Source organism: Mustela lutreola, chromosome 5 (genome assembly GCF_030435805.1).
Source record: "Mustela lutreola isolate mMusLut2 chromosome 5, mMusLut2.pri, whole genome shotgun sequence".
In the NCBI taxonomy this organism is placed as follows: Eukaryota; Metazoa; Chordata; class Mammalia; order Carnivora; family Mustelidae; genus Mustela; species Mustela lutreola.
The window spans coordinates 91,033,478-91,059,311 of NC_081294.1; the positions used below are offsets into that span (position 1 = coordinate 91,033,478).

The 25,834-nt window shown below is 36.8% G+C and overlaps 1 protein-coding gene across 1 annotated transcript in view; it reads left to right on the plus strand.

Annotated features, from left to right (window-relative positions):
- Nucleotides 1-25,834, plus strand: part of ZSWIM6 (zinc finger SWIM-type containing 6) — a 194,529-nt gene that overhangs the window by 119,637 nt on the left and 49,058 nt on the right. Inside the window, exons 2-4 of the mRNA XM_059175070.1 lie at nucleotides 3,085-3,441; nucleotides 19,424-19,572; nucleotides 22,805-22,955. Coding sequence (XP_059031053.1) covers nucleotides 3,085-3,441; nucleotides 19,424-19,572; nucleotides 22,805-22,955 — 657 coding nt within the window. The remainder of the gene's footprint in view (nucleotides 1-3,084; nucleotides 3,442-19,423; nucleotides 19,573-22,804; nucleotides 22,956-25,834) is intronic.

A 25,834-nucleotide genomic window follows, 5' to 3' on the forward strand; every position in this document is an offset into this window, starting at 1 on the left:
AAAATCTTTCTAAGAAAAATGGTTGGAATTTTTAAAGGAGTTTGGATACTTGAAAGATGTCTAGAATTGCTTAGAAAATGAACATTCATGAAATATCTTAATCTTTGGGGTGCCTGGGTGACTCAGTGGGTTAAGCCTCTGCCTTTGACTCAGGTCATGATCCCAGGGTCCTGGGATCCAGCCACATCGGGCTCTCTGTGCAGTGGGGAGGTACTTCCCCCTTTCTCTATGCCTGCCTCTCTGCCTAGTTGTGATCTCTCTCTCTCTGTCAAATAAATAAGTAAAATCTTTAAAAAATTTTTAATCTTTGATGATATCAGATTAAGTGTTACTCTGTAAGACATGTATATGTTTATATGTGTGCTCGCACATATCCCCTTGAATTAAATTGGCAGTCACAATATTCTATAATTTACTTTTTAAAAGACTGTATGAGATTAATAAATATTTGTTGTAATGAAGCTGAATAATAACTTTTACCTTTGGCATCATTTCATGATAGCAGCATTCAATATAGTTTACTTCTTTCTAACTTAACATCTGAAACAGTTTTTCTGTAAAACTGTGTGAAGGATTCATCACTTTTCTTTTTTTCTTTTTTTTAAAGATTATTTATTTATTTATTTATTTGACAGAGAGCAATCACAAGTAGATGGAGAGGCAGGCAGAGAGAGAGAGAGGGAAGCAGGCTCTCTGCTCAGCAGAGAGCCCGATGCGGGACTCGATCCCAGGACTCTGAGATCATGACCTGAGCCGAAGGCAGCGGCTTAACCCACTGAACCACCCAGGCGCCCCATAAGGGGCTCTTCTTTGGTAGTTAAATCAGTCTGTTTTGAAGCACCTGTTAAGTTATCCCCTTACAGACTAAATACTAACTAGTCTGGATCTTGGATCTTCAATTGTCTTGACTTTGCCTGTGATTGGAGAAGTTCTCCAATATTACTTTCATGGAGAGACAAAGATGTTGACTTTGGTGGACTAGGAAAGATGATAAGCTGGGAAGGATCAATTTTATAAATGGTCAATTTATGATAAATCTTTCCCCATAGCGATTACTGGTTTCTTTGTACACTATATGTATGTTACGGGTGGAAAATACTGAGATCCCTTGCACTAAACATACAGAATATACTTGAGAACTTTTTGAATTGTCTTGTACGATCCACTGTTTGTTTTATCTATCTTAATCTGTGCCTGTCCTGTGGATTTTAAATTACTGTATGCTTATAGTACATCTGGTATATAACAAGGTAAGTTTCCCTTATTATTCTTCACCTTTGAAATTTTCTTGGGTGTTTACTTTTTCTGCGACATTCCTTATGGGGAAAAAATCATTAAAAATTTTTAAAAATACGATTTTAGCATCACTGTGTATCTTTAATTCTTGTTTTCAAAAAAGTTCTTGACTGAAAGAGGTAAAGGAGACTGGAATACTCATTCTGAAACAGATAATCCCTTTGTAAGAAAAACAAAATATATCATATTACAATAAATTTCTTGTCATGAAGTTTAATAGTAACTTTAGGGATTGTTCTTTTTAAATTTATTTATTTGGTAATGATTATTACCACATTTCTCTTTCCACTATGTTACTATATATGAATTATTAGGATGAAATTATATTACTCTGAAAGATTTTTTTGAGTAGTGAGTACTCTCTGGCCTGATTATCATCCCTTGAGGAAGATAGTAAGTAGGGTTCAGGTGCCCCCCCCCCCCCCCACCTGTGAATCTTAGGCATCATCTGGCTGTCATTGTCATGTTCTATGTCTGCCATCCCTCTCAGGTTCCAAACCCACATGGTAAAAATCTTTCTCTTTGTGAATGAAGATGGTGACCTACTCAGTGAACTTTAGTCAAGTAGCATAGATAGTGGAAAGCTGAAAGAGAGCCAGAGGCTTCCTTTTGGAGCTTAGGTTTCTGTCAGGTACCCAAAATCTTGAGGTAGATCAGTGTCCAGAAGTTTCCCCAAGTGATCTCCTTTAGTCCTTACCTCTGAATTTGGCTATCAGAGAAAGAGGTGAAACTAAGGGGAAGTCCCTCCCCCCTCCCCCAAATTTAGGATTAGCTTTCTAAATATTTATAGAAACGTAAAGAGGAAGTTTTGTCCACCGGCCACACAGGCCAGGACTGACTGCTGGCAGTGTGGTGGGAGGCAATTTTTAGAAGTCTGTGAGCTCTTTCTATGGCTATCCAAGGGTTGGGGGCGGGGGAGGTTGTTGCTTGTGCGGGGTGAATGTCCCGTGTCTGGACCATTATAAGCAGTGGCCACATGGCTTGTTGGTCAGGGAGGATGTGGAGGATTTGTGTGTTGTTCTAAGTTTAAGTTGCGAAGCCCCTTTCCATTTGGCGATTTTGTATACTCGTGTGCGCGCGTATTTGCATTGCTGTGTGTGAACCTATTTAACAAACTTACATGTGTATCAGCTTATTGTGAGTTACTTAGACTGTGGTATGTATGAGATCTGATGGGCTTTGCAGTTCCACCAGTAGACATTGCTAATGGACATTGCTGTATTGGGGCATATGTCATGCATGTTACATAAAGGATTATTAAATAAACAAATTTATCCTATCAATGTGTGTGAAAAATCCACCCCAGAGTTGAATTTTTGGTTGGAGGATGCTTGTGTCTGCCTGGAATAAAGGTGGAGGGAAGGGAGAGTTTGTTCAGTAGAAAACCAAGCTGGCCTACTCTACTTGGAAAAGTTTAAAAAAGAAAAGGAAGAAAACCACTGATTTTTGTCTGGTATACCACAGTTTGGAGTAATTATGGCTTATTAGTGCTGTGAACTAACAACTTCCTGTAGGTGTGATGGCGGTATATTGCTATAAGTGGTTTTGTATGGCTATGTCAAATACTTCAGCATGTCTGTTGAATACCATTTCTTTTTTTACCTGTAAGATGTGGAGAAGGGGAGGTGCGGAGGATGTTTGAGTGGCCTGAATGTTTTTACTTGAAAATAAAAACTGTCATTTTTTTTTTCTTGGAGCTGTCAAGTACTACGCATTTGAAAGAATTAGAAATCCTTTATAGCATCTGAAGGCAGCAGCTAAACTCTCTCTTCCCTTTCTCTCACATAGGTTTCCACTTGAGTGGCACAGTGACAGAACCTGCAATACAATCGGAGCCAGAAACTGTTTGCAACGTGGCCATCAGCTTTGATCGTTGCAAGATTACCTCAGTGACCTGCAGCTGTGGAAACAAGGACATATTTTATTGTGCTCATGTTGTGGCACTGTCTTTATACCGCATCCGCAAGCCAGATCAGGTCAAACTGCATCTTCCCATTTCAGAGACTCTCTTTCAAATGAATAGAGACCAACTACAGAAGTTTGTACAGTATTTGATCACAGTACACCACACAGAAGTTTTGCCAACTGCTCAGAAATTAGCAGATGAAATTCTTTCCCAGAATTCAGAAATCAACCAAGTTCACGGTGAGTTATAGACATTCATTCTGTAGAGTTCTTCTCTTATTCTGTTTCATTTATAAATTCAGTTCTTCTGCATAAAAATGAATTAAATGTGATTTTAGGTCATCAGCATTGCTCTTAAGTAGCCAAGAGAGATTTAAAAAAAAAATTAAATTATTTTTATTACTGAAGTAAAGTTGACATACTTAGATTTTTAAGTTTAGTTTTGCATCCTAAAATATTTCTTTTGAAGTGTTTTGTGTATTCTACTAGATACCAAGCCTTTTGTGCTCAGAAAATTTCTCATTTATTGAAATTTGTCTCTTACACTTTTTCATTTAGGAGAATTTCATCAGATACTAGATACTCATTACAGAAAACACAGACTTAGTCATTTAATTCACTTTTGTCAGCTTTTATCAGTAAACTGACTTGCACATACTCCCAATTTTTTTTTCCTTTTCTTTTAAATTTTATTTTCTAAAGCTGGACATCTCTCTCTCTCTCTTTTTTTCCCTTTCCTTCTTTCCTTCCTTCCTCTCTCACTCTTTCTCTTTTCTCTCCCTTCCCTCCCTTCCTCCCTCTGTTCCTTCCATCCTTTTTTTTTAGTTGGCGGCGGCGGGGGCGGGATGGGGGGAGTGTTAGGCCGAGATAGAGGGAGAGACTCTTAAGTACTTGACTACATGCCCAGCACACAGCCTGACCTGGGGCTTGATCTCACAACCCTGAGATCATGCTCTTAGTTGAAATCAAGAGTCAGACACTTAACTAAGCCACCTAGGCACTCCCAAAGCAGGACATTTCTGACAGGATGCCTCATAGTAAGAAAATAACTTATAATTATTCTTAGAAAAATATTACAACTTGTTCAGAGAGAATTTAGGAAATGACCATCATTGTGTATAAGAAATCTCAAAAAATTTTTTTTTGGATTTTTATACGTGGAACGTTATCTCATTTATTTGTAAACACATTTATCAGCTGCTTATTTTGTGCATCACAAATATGTTGACTTACACCCACCGCCTATTTCATAGGGTACGTTAACACAGGATAAATTAATACAGTTAAATTATAGGTTGCTGTGCTTTAAAAATATTTAGACATAATTTTTAAAATATTCAAAAATATATCAAAGAATGTAACATAGTCTTGACTAAGCAGCTCTTGGGCCTATCATTTTTACATTTCTTTACATTTTACATTTCTTTGGTTATATTGATGAGATATAGGACCAGTCTCTTAACTCTATTCTTTTAGGTTTCTTCAAAGTCATTAATTTTGGTGAATATAAATGTTTAAGGAAAGTAAGTTTTAAGATTATTTCTTGAAAACTTTTAAAATTGTGAGATAAAACATATAGAAAAGTGCATAAAATATGAATGTGTAGATTAATAAAGTGAACACCAACACACAGGTTCCAAATAGACTATTCCCAGCACTAGAGAGGGTTCTATATAGCCCCTCTCTTTCACAAGCTCCTTTCTCTTCCCCATGGCAGCCACTGCCTGGTTTTTATGGTAATCATCTGTGGTGGTTTGTGTTTTGTTGTTGACATCATTAAATACTAGTTTCAGTTTTATTGACTTTCATTCAAGTCGTGATTGTAAGATTTATGTCAATTATTTCATGTACCTATAGCTTATTCATTTTCATTGTTCTAAAGCAGCACTGTCCAAAAGAAACATAATATGAGCTGCATGTATAGTTTAAAATGTTCCCATAGTTGGGATGCCTGGGTGGCTCAGTTGGTTGAGCAGCTGCCTTCGGCTCAGGTCATGATCCCAGCGTCCTGGGATCGAGTCCCACATCGGGCTCCTTGCTCAGCGGGGAGCCTGCTTCTCCCTCTGCCTCTGCCTGCCATTCTGTCTGCCTGTGCTCGCTCTCTCTCCCTCTCTCTCTCTGATAAATAAATAAAATCTTTAAAAAAAATAAAATAAAATAAAATAAAATGTTCCCATAGCCTATTTAAAAAGAAACAAGTAAACTAATGTTTTATTTATCTGAGTATTCATAAATAACAATGCAGCAAAAAGTTGACATATTTTACTCTTTTTTCATAGTAAGTCTCTGAAGTCTGCTGTCTTGTCTTATACTTAAAGTATATCTCAAACCACAGCATCTTCACAATGCAAGGGCTTAATAGCCACATGTGGCTAGCTATTAACATTGATGTACCTTATCGTACAGTACAACTCTAGAATATTCTAGCGATGAAAATATCACTGTTTGTCCGTTCCACTGTTTTTGGATCTTGTTTTGAATAGAGCAGCTATTGCAGGCATTATTTTACAAATCTGGTTCTCTAAGATACTTTTAAAATGGTTTTTATGTCAGAGGAACACCCATATAGCCATATTTTTTCTAGTACTCCCCATATTAGGCTCAGCTTTATTAACGTGTGTAAAGGATTTTAGTTAGTAGAGTCTTCCATTGTTAAATAACAGTATTATAACCATCTGTGGCACTGAAGTACTTTTGACCCACCAAAAGCACATGCACTTAAGGACTTTTTCAAGTAATACTCTGCTCTGTCTTATCTCCTGCCTCAGTCTTTTGCTTTTTGAAAATTCAGGCTAGTTTACAGTCATCTCAGAGATTTCTCAGGAGCCTGTGGCTTCTTATTAAATTATTCAGTGGAAGTGAAATAGCATATACCATTTCTTCAAACATTTATATGTTTTCTTTCTTCCTTTTTTTCCCCCCTTGAATTTATATATTCAATTAGCGTTACATTATTCTCTGAGTTTTAGAGAATAATGAGGTCCACATCAACAATCAGTTGTTTGTTTTGCATGTGTCTTCCTTATTTTGAAGAACAGCAGCATCCAGAATTTCTTATCTACAGCTTCAGAAATTCACTTCCATGTTGAAGTAGTAAGACTGACAAATCAATGTCATCTAAAGTTGGTTGCGAGAAGGTGTTCATGTGACATTGTATTTCTTTCACAGTTTCTAAAATTAGAAGAAAAAGTTATCTAAGGAAATAGCAAGGACAGAATGCAGGTTGGCTTTAGGCTTAATGTGATTTTCAAATAACTTTTGTATGAGAGCAGCTTCACAAGAGCAGTGAACTTGAACGGTTTATCCTACCAGCTTCTTCGTCATTTAATTTATCACCGGATTTGCTCCTAGCCTGGAAATGGGCCAATTACATGAGCCACTTCTTGCTTTCCATTGTAGTGTAACAAGTGGTAAAAGTAGAGAGGTAGGAAGCAGGTCATGACCTTAAGTAACAAAATGGAGAGTCTGCTCCTTGGAGGGTCTTATTTTAACTCTTAGACTGATGACTTACTAGAGGGTAGGATTAAAAATATTCTTCAGTTATTTGACCATATGATCCCACCTGCCTCCAAACACCTCCAAAGCATTCTCCACAAACTGTAAAAGCAGTACTTTTTAGTATGATCTTTTGGTTGTGTTTTTTCTTTGAGAAGAAAGATGTCTTGAACACAAAGATTTTGGTAAGAGGTAAGTTTTATTTTAAGGAGAAGCATCACTTTTACTTGGCTAGATAAATAGAGTCAGAATAGGATTTAGATTCAGTTATCTTAAAAGGTATCTTAAAGCCAAAGAAGTTAAGCTTATCCAAGTCCTTTTTAGAAGAAAATCATTAATTTGTAAATAATTACAAACTACGTTGATAGTTGGATATTTGTTTTACTTGTGAATATATCCTAATGCTTCTTAAAATTCTGTTGGTTGCTTTTCCTTTTTACAGTTGACCCTTGAACAACATGAACTGCACAAGTCCACTTACACCTTTTTTCCCCCCCAGTAAATATATGTATCATACTGTAAATGTATTTTCTGTTAAAATTTTCTTTTCTCTGGCTTTCTTTATGGTAAGGGTATAGTATATAATACATATATAAAAATGCATGTTGATACTGTTGACATTATTGGTAAGGCTCTCAACAGTAGGCTCTTAGTTAGATTTTGGGGCAGTCAAAGGCTATATGTGGATTTTTGACAGCATGGGGGGTTGGCACTGTAGGGTTACTGTATTTTGAAATATTTTATTTTTACAAGAATTTTATCCTGAGGAATTAAAAGCTTTTTTAAGAAAATATCAGGCACATTATTCCTAATAATTTCTTTTTCAGCTTGGTATTAGAAATTTATAATTGTAGTAGTTTCAAGAGAAGCAAACAGAGGAGAATGGGTTAGTGATATCCAAGGTCACAGATTCAGTGAAGATAGTTGAAATATAGCCTTAGTTATTGTAGTAGTAAAGTCCTTTTCAGTAGACTTTTCTTTTGCATTTCTTTGTGTTTTCATAAAATTTCCCTCACATGATTTTGATTAGATTATAAAACTAACTACTATAGGCTAAATAGTGGCTATAAGATAGTTGATGTTAATGGCCCTCCAAGGAGATTGCTGGTTGTAGTTCTGCATTTTTTGTTTGTTTGTTTGTTTTCCAGCAAAATTGTTTGCTTTTAGTTTTATATTCTAATAAAACTTCCCAGCTTCCACAGCCTTAAAAAAGATGCTGGTGTCTTTGCTAAGTACTTTTCGAGAAATTTACTGATTTCCACGTGCTAGTCCATCCTCTTAGTTAACCCTGCCTCTTCTGGTCCTTTATGTTTCCTATTAAAGGAGACGTATTATATAGGTTGCTAAATCAAGGACAGAACATTGAACTTAAAATCTGAAGCCCTAGAATCTATTTTTGTTTCTACTCTGTATTACCTGAGTGACATTGGGTGAAACTCATTTTTTTCCCTCATTTAAAATGGTCATGATCGGGGCGCCTGGGTGGCTCAGTGGGTTAAGCCGCTGCCTTCGGCTCAGGTCATGATCTCAGGGTCCTGGGATCGAGTCCCGCATCAGGCTCTCTGCTCAGCAGGGAGCCTGCTTCCTCCTCTCTCTGTCTCTCTCTGCCTGCTTCTCTGCCTACTTGTGATCTCTCTCTGTCAAATAAATAAATAAAATCTTTAAAAAAAATAAAAAATAAAAATAAAATGGTCATGATCTTCTCTAACAGCATTGGGAGAATTTTAATAAGATATACATGTATAATAATAATAATAATAATACAATAAAACTGAGTTTACTTCATGTTTAAGGTAACCAGAAGTACTCATAGAAGAGAGAAGAAACCAGTTGGGGGATGAGTGATATCAGAGTTGGTGGTCATCTTCCTTTCCTCTAACTTTTGGCATGTATTTCTTCTCCTTTTTCTCCTGGGCACTCTGGTTTCAGGGCCGCCCCACCGCAGTGAGCTAGGCTGTACTGGGCACATTCCCACAAAGGACAGACTGAGGGGCTTTCCTTGTCCAGTGTCCAGTGTATAATGTCCAATGACCAGCTGGCATTGTTCCAGACTCGGAACAGTAGTGGGGCCGGGGGTCATTTCATTGACCCTTTCACTTCTAGAGCTTGGGCCAGTCCCAAATGTTGGCTAGACTCCTCCCTGACTTCAGTGTCATGTGCCCAGAAACACCATTTCAGTCACAGAAGTGAAAGCAATATATCCATGTGTCAGATGCAGTTGACACAAGGCATGTAAGATCTCTTCCACCTCTGATTCTATGACTGTGGTGGTGATACTTTTGCAGAGATGCATGAGGCACTTGTATCATGTTGCATATGTGCACCTCCTGTAGTTCTACCCAGGTGTACACTTCTGTGTTGTTGGTCTTTGATGAGACATTTCAATTGTTGGAGTGTGGTTCTAATAGAACCAACAGCACAAATTCCATTCATGCCTGCTACTCCTGCTTAACTTAACTTCAGAATGCCTCTGTGTTCCAGCCATCTTCTGTATCAGTCCATTCAGGCTCTCTTAGAGATTCCAAACAAACAAGCAGACCCACTCAGCAATCCTGTGTTCGTTGTGTGCCTTATTTTTAGTTGATTGTAAACTCCATCAGGGCTGAAACTATGACTTGTGTATCTTGGTACCCTCCCTGAGGACAGTACTTAAGAAGCTGTAGGTGCTCAGAATTTGTTAAACAAAATGTAACACTCATTTTTCATTCCATTTTGTTCTTAGTGGGAACTTGGAGATTTATTTTTGTACACATGCATGTTCCGAATCTAGCAGTAAGTGACAGTTGGAGTTGTTTGATGGAGGCCTTATGCCACATCTTTCTTCCTTTTGTTTCCCTGTGGATGGTCATGTTCAGTGTAATTGGGCTTGCATTAGCAACCGGTTTTTACAAGTATCCTAGGGAGATAATTTGGTCATTATAAGCATATTCTTTCTATCATACAATAGTCAGGCATTGACAGTTGGTGAAACAAAGGTAAGATCTACTGGTGATTAATACAATTTGCAAATACAATCTATAGGAGAGAATTGAATTTGCTGTCCTAAAGTGCACCAGTGTGGAACTTAGAGAAAATTTAAATTAATTTTAAAAAGTATGTTGAAAAAATGTATAGTAGTACAGAATTATATGAAGATAAAAAGACAAATCCTCATTGGCTCCTTCTCCTAACAGCTCCCTCCCTTAGTTTCCAACAGCTCTATTACCCCTCAAAGCAACTGCTGTTGACAGTGCGGTTTGTATTCTTTGAGACAGCTTTCTTCATGCACACACATACATAGTTTTAAAAAAACAATTAAAAATATTTTTTCTGCATTTTGCTTTTTTCTCTTAATAGCTGATGGATAGCTTATGTTATTTCAAACATGTTTTAAATGTTGTATATAGTATTCCATAGTATGGGTATACTTAACCATTAACCTACTGAATGATTTTGAAGTTGTTTCTGTTTTCTCCCTACTATATACAGGACAGCTGTGACTTTCCTCTATGCGTGTGCATGTGTGTGTGTTTGTGAATTCATGCAAGTAATTTTGGATAATAGATTCTTAGTAGTAGAAATGCCAGAACAAGTGGTACATGCATTTTTGAGTAATTATTACCCAATTTCCCTCCAGAAATTACTAGGTTTAACTTTACATTTTAATGAAAACTAGATGTTTCTCTAACATAGTTTAATTTTTTTTCCTTTTTTATACAAAATGAATACACAATCATGTATACATGATGGTCTTTACATGAAAAAACACTTCACTTCAGCAAAAGAGAAGTGATCTTAGAACTTAAGTGTCTTAATTTGGAGGAATCACGTCTCTAGTCCATGAGGAATTTGCTAGGGTAACACAGAGATAACCACTTTACTTTTAGCCCAATACCCTTTATTCTTTCTCCTTTCTTCTCCAAATCTTGCCTTCCCTCACACACTGTAGTCATCTCTGACACTCCTCACTTTAATGCTTTACAGAGGATCGCTACCAGCTGTGATCAGGTTTCTCACCAGTCCTCTGTCCCTTAACTGACCTATGTCTGTCCATATTGGCTCCATCAGCTTGTTCCCATCTCCCCCACAAATGGGTCTCTCATACCTCTCACTCAGAGACTCTTAAGAGTGTTGATGAGCTTAGAAGTTAGGCTGAGTGAGAATACCTTTGCTCTTCAGCTCTCTTAATGGGGGCAAGTAACTGAATCTCTTCAGGCCTCAGTTATTTTATTTGTAAAATATGGACAATAAAGAATGTGCCTTTCATAAGGTCAGGAGGGCTAAAGAAGTAAATCTGAATTGCTGTTATCACTGTCATTGTGATGAGTCAGTTGACAGGAGTCTTCAGGGCAGTGGTAGATCTTTGAGGAAAATATTTATAAGCCATTTTTTAAAAATAACATCTTTTAAAATCTGAGCAAACTATTCTTGAAGCTTGCAGACATCATAGATTTCTCTCTCTCTCTCTTTGTGGGGGGGTGGATTTTATGTATTTATTTGACAGAAAGAGAGAGAGAGAGTCCACAAGCAGGCAGAGTGGCAGGAAGGAGAGGGAGAAGCAGGCTTCCCCCACTAAGCAGAAAGCCCGATGTGGGGCTCAATCCCAGGACCCTGGGATCATGACCTGAGCCAAAGGCAGATGTTAACCTACTGAGCTACCCAGGCGCCCCAAAAGATTTCTTTTAATAGATCTGAAGAGTTGGGTTATATAAAAATAAGACTTTCTGAGAACTTTGCATTTAAATATTTGTGTTTGTGTACCAAATAATACATTTTTAGCTAAGTTCTAGAAAATGACCTACCTGTTATGCACTCTGTTTACATGCTAAATTTTAAATGAGCATGGAGAGTGTACGAATACTTTGCTGCTTTTCATTCATATAAAATATGTGATTATTTCTATACATGAATAGTTTATTATTGAACTTTAGAGGTAAGTTGAATGATGGTAAGAAATGAAAAATAGGGGCACCTGGGTGGCTCAGTCGTTAAGCATCTGCTTTTGGCTCTGATCATGATCCTGGGGTTCTGGGGTAGAGCCCTACATAGGGTTCCCTGCTTGGTGGGAGACCTGCTTCTCCCTCTCCTGCTCCCCCTGCTTGTGTTCCCTCTCTTGCTCTATCTTTCTCTGTCAAATACATAAATAAAATCTTAAAGGAAAAAAAGAAATGAGAAATAAAGTTAGATGAGAGGAAAATTTTGGAGGAGGAGCTATAAGCCCTGTGGTGGTCTATGTGAATTCCTTTGAGATCTGTGCTGATGATGGTGCAACATACTTAACTTCTTTGGCATTTAGCTGAGGAGAAGGTGGTTTGCTGAGGGAGCACAGCCGGCACATGCCAGCGTTCCCTCTGTCAGTAGCCTCTGGAATAAAGAAAGAAGATGAGTTGCCCTCTAACAGCTCCTGGAGAGGATGTCACACTTCTGTCATCGCAGTAACATTACTGCGACCTGTGACCACAGAGAATGGAAGGTGAGGAAAGATCTGAGTGTTGGAGCTATCAAAATATTGTACATGGAAATGAAGGCATTGGCCACTACTTTGGAGTGAGGGTTTAAGGAAGAATAAAATGTAAATCTCTTTTCAAGTGTGTATTCAGTGCATGTTATTTTTCAACAGTCTTCAAATCCTTGTCCTCTCTAAAGAAAGACTTTTTTTTTGAGTCTGAATCATTGAAGTTTGCTGCCCTGCCTTTTCCCTCTCAGTGCCAGTGATCAAGGTCACGATTTTGCCTTCGGCTTGTTAGATAGGTGTATTGGCAACGTTTCCTAGCTTTAACAGTGGGCTAACTGAAGCTTTAGGAGGTGGCATTCTTCTGGGTCCCCTGAAAGAGGCTGAATGAATCACCTCTACAGTGTAGACATCTCCTGCCTGCATTCTGCCTTTATAGATGGAAATTGATAATTAAATTTTAACCAAAAATAAAAAATGAAAAAACCACAACCAGTCAAAAAAACCCCACCCAATTGTACATAGATATAAATGGTTAGAACATTATTTAGACAACTGTATTGCTAAAGCAGTTAGGTCACAGTTAAGATGAGGAGGTAAACTAAAGCCTTTCATTTCTTTTTTGTTTGAGTTGTTTTCCAGCAGATTAAGAAGAGAAAAGAAAGCATTAAGGTCCCTTTTAGAACCCAAAGCTGTGAATAATTCCACATACCAAACATAGCATAAGCCAGCTGTGAATGTTTCTCAGTTTCTCAGTTTCAAATTTGCAAAAGGGTTTGGTGCTGCTTAATACTTAGAAGCAACTTTTTCCTTGACAAGAGACAGATATTTCATTTGGTGCGTCTTAAATATGCTTTATTCATTAGACTGGAGCCTGAATACTTTCCAGTATGAAGATGCACAGTGTGTCACCATGTATAACATCCTCTCCAAATATGGAATCGTTCTCCTACCCCCCTGGCAAAGATTCTGATTCAGTACTTCTGAAGTGTACCTAGGTATCCATTTTTTTTTTTTTTTTTTTTTTTACAGTGTGCCTCAGATTTTTGATACACTCTTAATTTTGAGAACTCCCAGGGTTAGGGAGTTTTGATATTGAGATAAAGCAAAACTAAATCAGAACCAGATCAACTAACAGAAAGGGAAAATCAAGGACATGGACAGTGTTCCTTCATGTCCATGAATTCTCCTTTTGCTCTCTTCTATATAAGAGGGTAAGTGAAGTTCATACATCCCTAGCTGGGAATGAGAGACAATTAAACTGTTTGACTGATTGATTGATTGATTTTTTTTTTAACCAGATAATTTTACTTTCCCTAAAGGCTTGAAACTTTGAAGAATTAAGCTTTGGTAATAAAATGCCCACAAAGATTAACTATACAGTTGTAAAAGTTACAGCATTTATAATTATAAATATAAATAAGGGTAAAAAGTATGATAGGTTTTAAAACTCTTTAATGGACCATTTAATTTACATACACAGATTCTGGTTCCTGCCCAACTTGGAGAATATCTAATAGCAAATGTATAAAAACACGAATAATGTTTTTCTTGCATACCTTTCTCAAAGCTAAATGCTGAGAGCTTTGTCTTTGTTTATAGATAGCCACTAACAAGTAGAAATAAATTTTGCAAATCTACATTTTATGCAAGGCCTAGGCCACCCTTACATGCATGTAATCAAAACATGTTAGGATTCAAATAGCTAAACTTAAGTATTAAAATTTACTAAGTGAATATGCTGTTTTAGGAAGGTTATTATTGTGGACATTTAATTCCCTGGTCTATAATGTATAGTACCACCTATTCCTAAAGTGTTAAGTTGTATTTAGATTAAATTCTGTTTTATTTACCAACTAGTTATCTTTGTATGCATTCTTTAGGATGTTTTCTACACAGTCACAGGAAAAGATTTCTAATCCTTAGCACCTAGTTAATTTTTTAATTCCTACATTATAGAATTTTAGGTTTGAGAAAATGGAGGTCTGGGGAGCTTGGTTTTGTTTGGATGACATGTAGTTTTCCCATCCCAACCTAGAACCAAAGGATTCCAAATTCGAATCCAGGATGAGAAACCCCACACATACTCTCAGCTCACGTGTGTAGGCTTTATCAGATTATTTGCTGTAAAATTTTATCTGTGGGCCATTTTCTCTCCACAGTGCCTCCTCCTTCCCCCATGCTCTTGAAGAAATATGTTAATTCTAACACTGACTTACTATATTCCCCCCACAAAAAACATCAAAACAGAAGAAACCCCTTGGTTTTCTTAAAAACTTGAGAAACATTGTCCATGTATTTATACATTTGCTGTTAGATATCTTACCACCTGGACAAGAACAAAAATCTCTATGTGTGTAAATTAAATGATCCATTAATGAAATTTAAAAATATGGCACTTTTTAAAACTATTGGGTTTTAAGAAAAAAATGCATTGTATAATTCAAGTCAAATGAAAGTGATTCTTGGACTATTCCTTCTAAAACTTTTTTCTTTTAGCATTAAAAAAATAAGAGTTGAGTATATCCTACAGTTTTTGTGAAATATTTGGATGTTGACCCCTTTGCTATTTTAAGCCTAGGAGACTGGAATTTTCTCTAAAATGAATTGAAGTCTTCTTAAAATACTGGGATATTTATGTGGCAAACAGAAAAGTCAAGTCTCACGTGGCTGCAACCCATGCATTGAAGGGTAGCAGGCTTTCTTGTACACCATAGGACAGTCAGTCCCAATCCAAGTCCTTCTGGGATAGGATTCCTTGTAGGTCTTGACCCTCAGTGCCCAATAGAGAACAACTAACAAGTCATGAGTATTGGGGGAAAGAACCACTTTGAGGATTGAAATTGAATTCATTTAGCTCAGTTCATCAGAAGGAACACTGAGAGTGGATAATCAGTAGCTTGTCAGAATTTTCCCTAAGAAGAGGTTAAGGAGGCAGGTGTCAGATTTCCCAGGAGGATTTTTAGCAAGATCGTAGGAAAAGCTTAAATATGAAACTTGAGAGCATATGGAGGAGTTGTTTGGAAAGTCTCTTCTGATGCATTTAGGTAAAGAATCCGTAGTTGTCTTTGTGCATTTGCATGTGTGTGTGTCTGTGTGTGTCCCTCTCTAGAATTAAGGGGTTGGGCTGGATTAGGGACTCCCAGTCCCTGTGGAATACAGATATAGCCCCGGTAGTTGACTCTTCACAGCACTGTGTGGCCTTAGATCTTCCTGTGAAAGAGAAACGTGCTACAAATGCTTACAAACATCCCAGTATCCTTCCTTAATTTTATGTTTGATTTAGGGTTAACAACGCCTGCTTCGATACTTTAATGATGCAACATTAGCTCCAAGGTTCTGGGATGTTTTCTTCAGCAGGGGAGAGATCCAGGAGACTGGATTTGGCATTGTGGCTGTGGAGAAGTGACCTATCTTTTATTTTATCCATGAGCTTGTTTCTCCGTCTGTAGAATAGTAGGGATCATGATCTTTACTCACCTCTAGGGGACCTTGTGAGGAGAAAATGAGATATATGTATGTAAAGATGTTTTAGCAATCACTGCTTTATGATGGGAATCCTTTTTTCGGGAGGAATGTACATAGTTCTCCCCATTTCTGTTACTTGATTTCCTGATAGAGACAAAAATTAGTTAGGTGTCAGAAAGCAGTGGTGAGCAGGGCAGCTATAATCCTCGCTCTCTGGAGCTTTAATATCTACCTACTTGCCTAGTACCTACTTGGAACAACCTTTTCTGCCTTACTTTTGGAAGAATGAGTCTCTCCATCTCTTCCTCATAGGTCACTCATTCCCACTGCCCTCCTCACTCAGTTTCTGTCCCAGTCTTTAAATGTTGGCTTTCCTTAAGTTCTGTCTTAGGTACTCTTCTCCTTTAGAGCCTCCTGTAAATATCCAGTTCCCTACTTGAAGTCCTTTCTCCTTTTCTTCGCTGTCTGAAAGGTGCTTCAAATTCACTATATCTGAAACTGAATTGAGGACCTAAACACTGCCCACCCTTCCTAACCTGGTCCTGCTCTGATCTGTGTGTCATTGAGTTGTCCAGTATTTCATCTAGTTATTCTTATTTTTTTGTAAAAGATTTTACTTATTTATTTGACAGAGAGAGATACAGCAAGAGAGGGAACACAAGCAGAGAGAGTGGGAGAGGGAGAAGCAGGCTTCCTGCCGAGCGGGGAGCCCGATCCTGGGTCGATCCCAGGACCCTGGGATCATGACCTGATCTGAAGGCAGATACTCAACTACTGAGCCACCCAGGCGCCCTTCATCCAGTTGTTTAACCCAGAAACCCATGTCTCTCTTGATCCTGCTGATTCTAAATTTCACATACCCACTTCATTACCATGTTGCATTGTTTTTGTCTTAAATTCCTGTCAGAGTCTCCATTTTAGTTTTCAGTGATGTTTTCAAGCTACCATCATCATCCTTCACACAGACTCTGCATATATACCGTTCTCACTGTTCTCATATGTATTTCTGCTTCCTAGCCTATCCTCCACACTTGAAAGAGATTTTTCTAGTACTTAAATATATTCATGTGGTTCTGAAATTTTAAAAATATGGAAAGGTGTTCAGTGAAGAGCCTTCTTTCCTTGTGTACCAAGGTTACCCATTCTATGCATATGTAAGGAAATACTAACACAGGCTCTTTCTAAAACATCACTATAATAAGGGGAGATATATTATGCATCCTTCTCTTCGGCCTGGGTTGGTTGGTTGGTTGGTTGGTTGGTTTTCCCCCATTCAACAGTATATCTTGGATATTTTTCCATCGGAGTACAAAGGAAATAACCCACATTTGTTTCTATGGCTGAATATATTCTATTGTAGGAATGTTGAAATTGATGCACGTTAGGAGAAAACATCTTTTACTGTCTAGGGTGTTTCATTCTTCTTCTTTGGATGACCTTGTTAGGAATTCCCATTTGTTACGCGTAGGGAAGAAAAAACTAAGCTCCCACTGGCCAGGGCTCTCAAGGGCTAGCCCTTCTTCAGGATTGTCTTGTAGTTGTCTTTTCTTCATGCTCTACTTTTGAGTTGTACGGATGTGCACTATCTTTTATTTCATCCATGTTCCTTGTTCCTTCCTTCCTGAGATGTCTGCCTAAGCTCTTACTTAGTCTCACATTCAGACTCATTCCTTTTTCTTTTTTTTTTAAGATTTTATTTATAATTTGACAGAGAGCGACATAGCAAGAGAGGGAACACAAGCAGGAGGAGTGAGAGAGGGAGAAGAAGGCTTCCGCTGAGCAGGGAGTCTGATGTGGGGCTGGATCCCAGGACACTGGGATCATGACCTGAGTGGAAGGCAGATGCCAGGCGTCCCACTTTTTTCTTGGTGGCAACCCTCTTTTTCTTCTTTTTTTCTTTAACTTCTAATCTATTTGAGTTAAATCTCTGCTCAAGTTCCATTTCCTCAAGGTGTGCTTACTCCAGCAATCCATGGCCAAGTGAGAGCTTTCTGATACAGTCTGCTGGCATTTTGGCTTCTTCCTTTGAGCAGTTATTATCATATATTTAAATGTGTGATTACTAGATTGATACTTATCTCACACACTTAAAATAGTGTTTCTCTTATAGTGGGTTGCAGCCCATTATGGGTTATGAAATCAGTTTTAAAAGTTGTAAGCCCTTTTAAAAAATATAATAGAGAATATCAGACCCTTTCACTTACAGTCAGGTCTTTTTTCATCATACTTTTGCTTCAGAAAAATAGATAATAGATGTCATCACATAAACACTCATATATACAGATATGTTGGGCTTGATGTAAATTGTTTTGTTATTGTTGGTCCTAGTAAAAAATAATTTGTTGGTAAAATATATGAGGACAAGAATTCTGTCTATTTTGCACATCATTTCATTCTCAAGTCTAGCAGGAGTCACTCAATAAATATGTTGGCTCAGTGAATGAATGAATGAATGCACACCTTTCCAGGGAGAGTCACAGACTCACTGCTCTCCTCTTAGGGACTAATGGACACTGGTTCTATGCAGATGTTAAGTGATTGTTTCCTTGGCCAGTTCATTCTTAGATCATTAGAAGAAAAGAAATGCAATGTACAGCTGGACTTAAACAAATGTATTTTTTTAAAAGATTTTTATTAATTTATTTGACTGGGAGAGAGAGATCACAAGTAGGCAGAGAGAAAGTAAGAGAGAGATGGGGAAGCAGGCTCCCTGCTGAGCAGAGAGCCCAATGCAGGGCTTGATCCGACCTGAGCCGAAGACAGAGGCTTAACCCCTTGAGCCACCCAGGTGCCCCAACAAATGTATTTTTTTTTTTTTTTAAGATTTTATTTATTTATTTGACAGACAGAGATCACAAGAGAGGAAGGGAAGCAGGCTCCCTGCTGAGCAGAGAGCCCGATGCAGGGCTCAATCCCAGGACCCTGGGATCATGACCTGAGCCAGAGGCAGAGGCTTTAACCCACTGAGCCACCCAGGCGCCCCAACAAATGTATTTTTTAAGGGTTGGTGAGATTAAACACTACTGATGAAAGGTTTTTAGACTTAAATTTTTTAATATTTCTTATGAATCTCAGGCCTTAAATACCATTTTAAAAAAATAAATAATGAAACTTAATTTTTACTGCTTAAGTATCTGGATAATTTTTGAATTTCTAAGGTAGTTTACACACAGGGCTTATGACATGGCTGTTATCTTTTGTGTGTACTTCAGCAATAAAATATTTACGCAGTTTGGCAAGGTGATACTACAACCTGGTTTAGTACAACAGCTGCACTGCCTGTTCCCATGTGGCTTGATTTCCCTTTTTAATCTTCAGTTTTCTGCAACTAAAGACTATGTCAGCATGTAGTTTATATGGCAGCAGATAACAGTGAAAGCTTCTTGAATTAACATAGTAAAGAGAAAAATACTCTGCTCAGTTCACTTGGTTTCACATTTTTCTCATGTCTTTGAAAAACATTTTCCTAACATATCCTACATAGTAGAGCTTTATAAACATCATGTATTTACAATGAGACATTTTTGTGACTTTTTTATTCTTTAGAGGACTTGTAAACTCCTCTCCAAACGTTTAGTTTAAAATATCTCAGTTCTGCAGTGATGTGCATTTTAGCTTAGCACAAATCAAGAAAATCCTGGAAATAAGAGAATGATTTTTATATTTATTTTCAGTCATAAATTTGTATGTATAATTGAAATTGAGGTTGGCTTAAAAAGTGTGTAGGCAAAAAGTGGAGAATCTTAATTCTTTTCAAATTTATTATCAGAGCCCTTTAGCACAGAGTTTTTATCTAGCATATGTGTTATTTTTTCTTTCTATTTCTAGGTGCTCCTGATCCAACAGCAGGTGCTAGTATAGATGATGAAAACTGCTGGCACTTAGATGAAGAGCAGGTTCAAGAACAGGTTAAACTGTTCCTTTCCCAGGGCGGGTACCACGGATCAGGGAAGCAGCTTAATTTGCTCTTTGCAAAGGTATGATTTTTTTTTTTTTAAGAAATATTCTAAATATATACATATATAGATACATCATATCTATATATGATGATGTGTACAATGGAATAAAGGCTTCTTTTTTATTTCTTTTCTTTCTTTTTTTTTTTAAAGAAGAGCATCTAAGTTAATCAACCAGTTAGAAACTATTATGTTGTAATGCATTAATTTACTTAGCTATCCTTAGTCAAGATGTGGAACATTTTTGTTTCCCATTACTAAAAATGGTAACAGTTTATACAATTTCGGAAAAACTTCCAAACTCAAAAGTAAATAGCTTAATATTATTAGAAATACCATATTTTCAAGCTTTTAGTTTTCCTAGTTAATGTTCTCAAGTAGAGCATAACTTTGAATACAGTCCTTAAAATGTGCTTTATATATTTAGGGCTTTTTATTTTATTTATTTATTTTTTTAAAGTTGAGAAGTGTCTCTTGTTCCAATCCATAGTCTGTAAATTTTACATAATTATTTTTGTACAATTAATACATGCATATGACATTATATATTTAGTTTAATAATGTTCAGTATATTTAAATTAGTTTCAAAAGCATGGACTTTGGAATCATAAAGCCCTTGCTTTAAATTTAAACTCTAAATCTTATTGAATGTATGAACCTTGACAAGTTACTCAAGTCAGTTTGCTCATCTATAAAATTAGCTATTGATAACATATCTCCTCATGTTGTGATTAAATGATAATACTGTCTAACGCATCATTTTGGCCTTGGTAAATGTTAAATTTTCATCACCAAAATTTGATGGCCTAAGAAACAGGCTTATCTTCCTTATAAGTTCTGTGTGAGTAGAGGCTGTGTCTCTTGCTTTATACAGACCCTTTAGTACCATAAACGCAATTCTAAATACTAAGTAAAATGCTTTTTTAGTAATATTAAGTCAGTGTCTTTTCATGGGGGTACAGCTACTAATATGACTAATGGATTCAGATTGGTTTTAATGGATGAAATAATTGATAGTTTTCATAACTCATTGACACTTTCGTTAAACAGCTTTTCTAGTATTTATAATAATAAAAAATTATTATTTAGCTCTGAAGAATTAGAGTATATTCTGTTACTGGTTATGGCCAGAAAATAGTGTATTTTGGTTAATCAGTATTCTCTTATTAAAGATTTATCCCATTTACTATGTATTGATTGCTGATTTTCTGAAAATTAGATTTAATACAATACATCTTACACTAAAACTACTTCACACATGATTTAATCATTCTTTGGTAATTCACAGGTACATCAAACTCTTGAAATATGTTAGTCAGTCATCTGAAAATTAATTACTATTAGACTGTAGATGTATTCGAGTATTGCTTAATAGTTATGGTTTATATACTTAACAGTGAAGTGTTTATTTTCATTGCTTTTGCTGAGTAATAGGTTAGAAATGTATCAGGAAATTAAATATTAAATCACATCCATGATGTAGTGGGAGTATTAAAGGTTTGGTGTATTTAGACACACAGGAAGTATTTCACAGATTCTCATGGTAGTGAATAGTACACTTTGGCCTAGTGGAAGCAAAGTAAAAGAGGTATTAGACTGGCCTATAGCTGCTGTTTTTATCCTTTCATGTGATGTACACATTATGTGTGCCACATGAAGTAACAGCATCATCTAATTTTGGAAATGGCATAACTTTTTTATTTTTTAATTTTTTGGCATAACTTTTAGAGTTAAGACAGATCTGGGCCCTGATCCCAGAGATTCCTCTTGTCCTTTGGGCAAGTTACTACACTTCTCTGAAACATGGTTTTTATAATTCATAAAATGGGAATTATAATCTGGTCTATTTTATATGGTTGTTATGAAGATTACATGATAAGTATAACTATAAAACTCTCTAGTGTGATGTCTAGTAAATGGCAATTCCCTTTCTTCCTCTCAGTCTTTTTCTGTTCATGACTTTTTAGTGCTTCCGTATTGAAAATAAAAAAAAAACTTCTTAAGATTATTACTGAAATAATCCTGGAAAGCACAACACTTGTGATTTAGTGTAGAAGTGTTTTGGGGTTCTCTGCAGGGCTCCCATTTGAAGCCTGTGATGGACTTCCATTACTTGTCAGAGTTAAAGCCTGACACAGGATCAGTAGATCTTGAGGTTTGGGCTGCATTATTGAGTATCTGCCATTTCCTCTTTGATTTGCCTTTCACATAGAATCTTGAATAAAAGGATCCCCTCTCCTTTTCTGCTGCTTGTGACTTTGCTCCAGTCATTTCCTATAGGGAGAACTGGTGGTGTGGTGTTCAGCTGGGATTTGTGTTTGCTGAACACTTAGCAGTATACACTTTTGGAATGGGTGGATTTATCTACAGTTTCCTATAAGGACACTTAGTCTTGTGTTTCTCCCCCCGCCCCCTTGTTTTTTTAAATTTGGGAAATTTGGCTCCAGAGTAATGGACAGAGCTTGAAGTTCCAGCTTGAGAAGCTGAGTTAGCTTGCTAGGTCACAGGTTATAATTCTGCTTCCTGGATTGCTCAGTTAGGGTTAGAGAGTTCTTTAACCTACAGCACTGTCCATTTCCTCTCACAGCCCCATTGGGGTGAATATAAAAGTATGATATTGCTCTTCTTGTCAGAAAACTTTGGTGTGAGGACTTACTGAAATTGTAATTTAGCTCAAAAACTGAAGGACTTCACAACTATGGAAATAAACTAAAAAACATTGCATTGCACAGTTTAAATGGGTGAATTGTATGGTATGTGAATTATGTCTCAATAAAGCAGGTTTTTAAAAACAGTAAGACAGATCTATTATTAAAAACATTATCCATTCAATTGAGAATATCCCTGAAGAGTTATCAGTAGACTGCTTTCGGCTTTTCTACTCTAGTGGTAAGTATAATCATTTGGAAGAATCAGGAAGGTGCCAGATGATTTATTTTGGTGTTGTTTTTCTGTGGGCTAGCAAAAAATTTCTTTCTTTCTTTTTTTTTTTTTGTAATTGGAAAGTTAACCAAATTTCTTTTCCTCATTTGGATTATGAAACATAATTTTAAAAAATTAACAGTAAATTCTTTGATTAAATTGTCATTTAGGATAGAGACCAGTTTTTCACAACTTTTGTTTGCCAAAGAAGGCTGGTATCAAGAATTAACTGCCTCACACTCCAGAGAAAGAAAGAAAGTGGTCTGTTCCTGTATTAATGTGCATATTTGACCACTTTTCTAAAGGTCTGGTTTTTTTTTCCCCCCACCAGGTGCGGGAAATGTTGAAGATGAGGGACTCAAATGGGGCCCGCATGTTGACGTTGATAACAGAGCAATTCATGGCTGACCCTCGTCTGTCACTTTGGAGGCAACAAGGCACTGCGATGACTGACAAATACAGGCAGCTCTGGGATGAGCTGGGTAAATACAAGTTTCCTGACAGATTGCCATTGAGTTATGTATGGGTAAAGATCATGGTTGAATGTTGAAAGCACATGGCCGGAGTGTTGCTGAAGAGAGAGCTACTCATTTATGAACTTACTGCCATTAGACACTGGTTAGAAGAAGGAGGGCTTGGGCTGGCATTTGCAGGAAATAATTTTGGGAGGGTTTGGGGGAAATGGTCAGATCTTGAGGAAAGCAAGCACCGAAATCTGCCTTTAAATATTTGAAAAAGAAAGCCATTTTATTTTAAAATAGGTATTTTGTATAGCAGAGCTGGTTACTCATTTCTAGAAGAATATTGTACCTAGTTGAGCTAAAATTTGGCTCTTACCCCCCTTTGAGTACATTAAAAGTGTCAAAAGTAGTTTGAACATTTATTTTTTGACTATTATATACTTAGATGAACTGTTGATTGTCAAAAGGGAAAAGATAAACTATAATTTTTATTGCTTCCTAAATCTCTGTAATAAAGATAGAAATATAGCAGGTGATTGAAGAAATGAGAAATCCAGTAGTCAGGTTCACTGGGAAATTTGGGGTGGATGATTATTTTTATCCAGTGTATATTGCTAGGGAATTAACAAATAATGCATTTGTTAAATTGTCTTTCTATTAAGAATGTGACAGATGGAATTTTTGACAAATGTTCTACCAATGCCTATATTAATTTTATAGATATGTTTACTAGGAGATCCTAGTTTCATTGAAATTGAATAGTAGAACTCCTGATACCTTCCCCTTCTTTTCCTCTTGGCTGATAATAGATCATATCCTGCTGATGTCAAGTCTGGACAAAGAGAAACTGTTGTTTGTGCATATAACACATGATTGTAATAATTGGAAAGGACCTTTGATGTGAACTGTTCTATGGATAAGGAAACTGGACTCCAGGGAAGTTTAGGAGTCATCATCTAAAAGATGATATTGACTAATCTAGGGTTATGCCACAAGTTGGCAAAGAATTGAACATCAGTTTCCTCTTTGCAATTAATAGGATGTGTGTTCAGAAGCTTGCTGTGGGTGACAGCTTTTCTTTTTTAATGTATATGTCTGCTACTTGCCAACTATGTTAGATATTTCTTGGCCTTTCCCCTCGTATTTTTATTAATTATCTTATAATAACTTGGTCAAATTTAGATCAGTCCCTAACTATAGTAGTTTGTTTCAATGTATTGGAAGAGTGTTTGAGAGCACAGTATGGTAGTTGGGAAAACACAAGTGTAATGGATATGTTTAAGCGTGGTAGAACTGAATGATAACACTTTCCTAAGTAAACCCTCCCCAGTTTTGTAATTCTGTGGTGAAATTGAATTGACTAGTTGATTTATGACATTCAAAAGTTCTACCTTTAAAAAAAAAAACTATAATAAAGTGAATCATTTAAAGAAAAAGTATTGGATTAATATTAAATGAATAAAATTTAAAGAGCTTTGGTACTTGGAGGAATTTAGGATTACAAATAACTAATCAGGAAGAAAGTGCTGACTAATATTTTTTTTGGTATCCAAAAATGTACAAGTGATATAGTTAAATAAAACTTAACACCATTCATGTTTAATCCATTAGCCCCATCTCACTTTTCCAAGTTGGTTTTGAAAATTATGCACTTTAGCTCTCAATCAAAAGTATAATTCTTTTTTTTTTTTTTTTATAAGAGAATCTTTTTTTTTTTTTTTTTTAAAGATTTTATTTATTTGTTTGACAGAGAGAGATCACAAGTAGACAGAGAGGCAGGCAGAGAGAGAGAGAGAGGAGGAAGCAGGCTCCCTGCTGAGCAAAGAGCCCGATGTGGGGCTCGATCCCAGGACCCTGAGATCATGACCTGAGCCGAAGGCAGCGGCTTAACCCACTGAGCCACCCAGGCGCCCCAAAAGTATAATTCTCATTAGGTAGAAGTTTCTACCAGCTGATTCTAGTTATACCCTCTAATGAACTGCTTTCTGATTATGGGCCAGGCTTTATATTATACAAGTTCTTTGATTTCAGTCTAGGATGGATATATCTTCTTGCCCTGTATTTTCTTTCTTCACAAATCATCCCTCCCCTCCACCCCATCATTACTAGACTGCTATAAATTCTCTTGTGTACTCTGATGGCAAGCAGAGGTCACTAGCCACTTTAATGGAGTCTAAGTTTTACAAAGAATGCCATGTAGAAGTAACAATAGCTATCATATCTTAATATTCATTCACCAAAAAATTAACTAAAAGTTGCTTCTGGACTACAAAAGGAAAGGATTTTGCTTCTTAATAAAATGGGAGAATTTGACTTTGTGCCCCTGCACAGGGCTCACATTGCTTCAAGGCTCTGCTTTGGAATTAAATGCTGAGCACTGCCAGATGCCAGACATTGAGAAGAGGCTGAGTTTTGTCGGCAAATGGGATCTGCAAGTTAATTGGTGTTTTCTGCAGGCTTCTGGCTGTGAAATGAAATTGGAAGCCCTTTAGCCACATGGATAATACAGGACCTGAATACAAATGTCACATGTCACCATCAGGACCCACTGTGAGACAATAGTGTTCCCACTCCAACACTGCACCATTACAGATCATTTAAATATGGGGATTACATTTAAACTAAAAGCCCCATTTGCCTTTTACTGCAATTTAAATGTCCTCTTAGCAAAAGCTAAGTGACAAATTAAATGAAAAAAGTGCCCACATTTTTAAAGCTGTAATGCAAAACAACCTTTTATTGCTTCTCATGTGCCACGAATGAATCATTATACTTGTCAACCCTAAACCAAGCCATAATTGGAGCAGCTACTGTTATCAAAGTGGGGCCGCTCTGTGACAGCTTAATAAAGCTGAAACTGTTAAATTAAATCTCAGATGCTTAACTCCTTAGCACTGGTG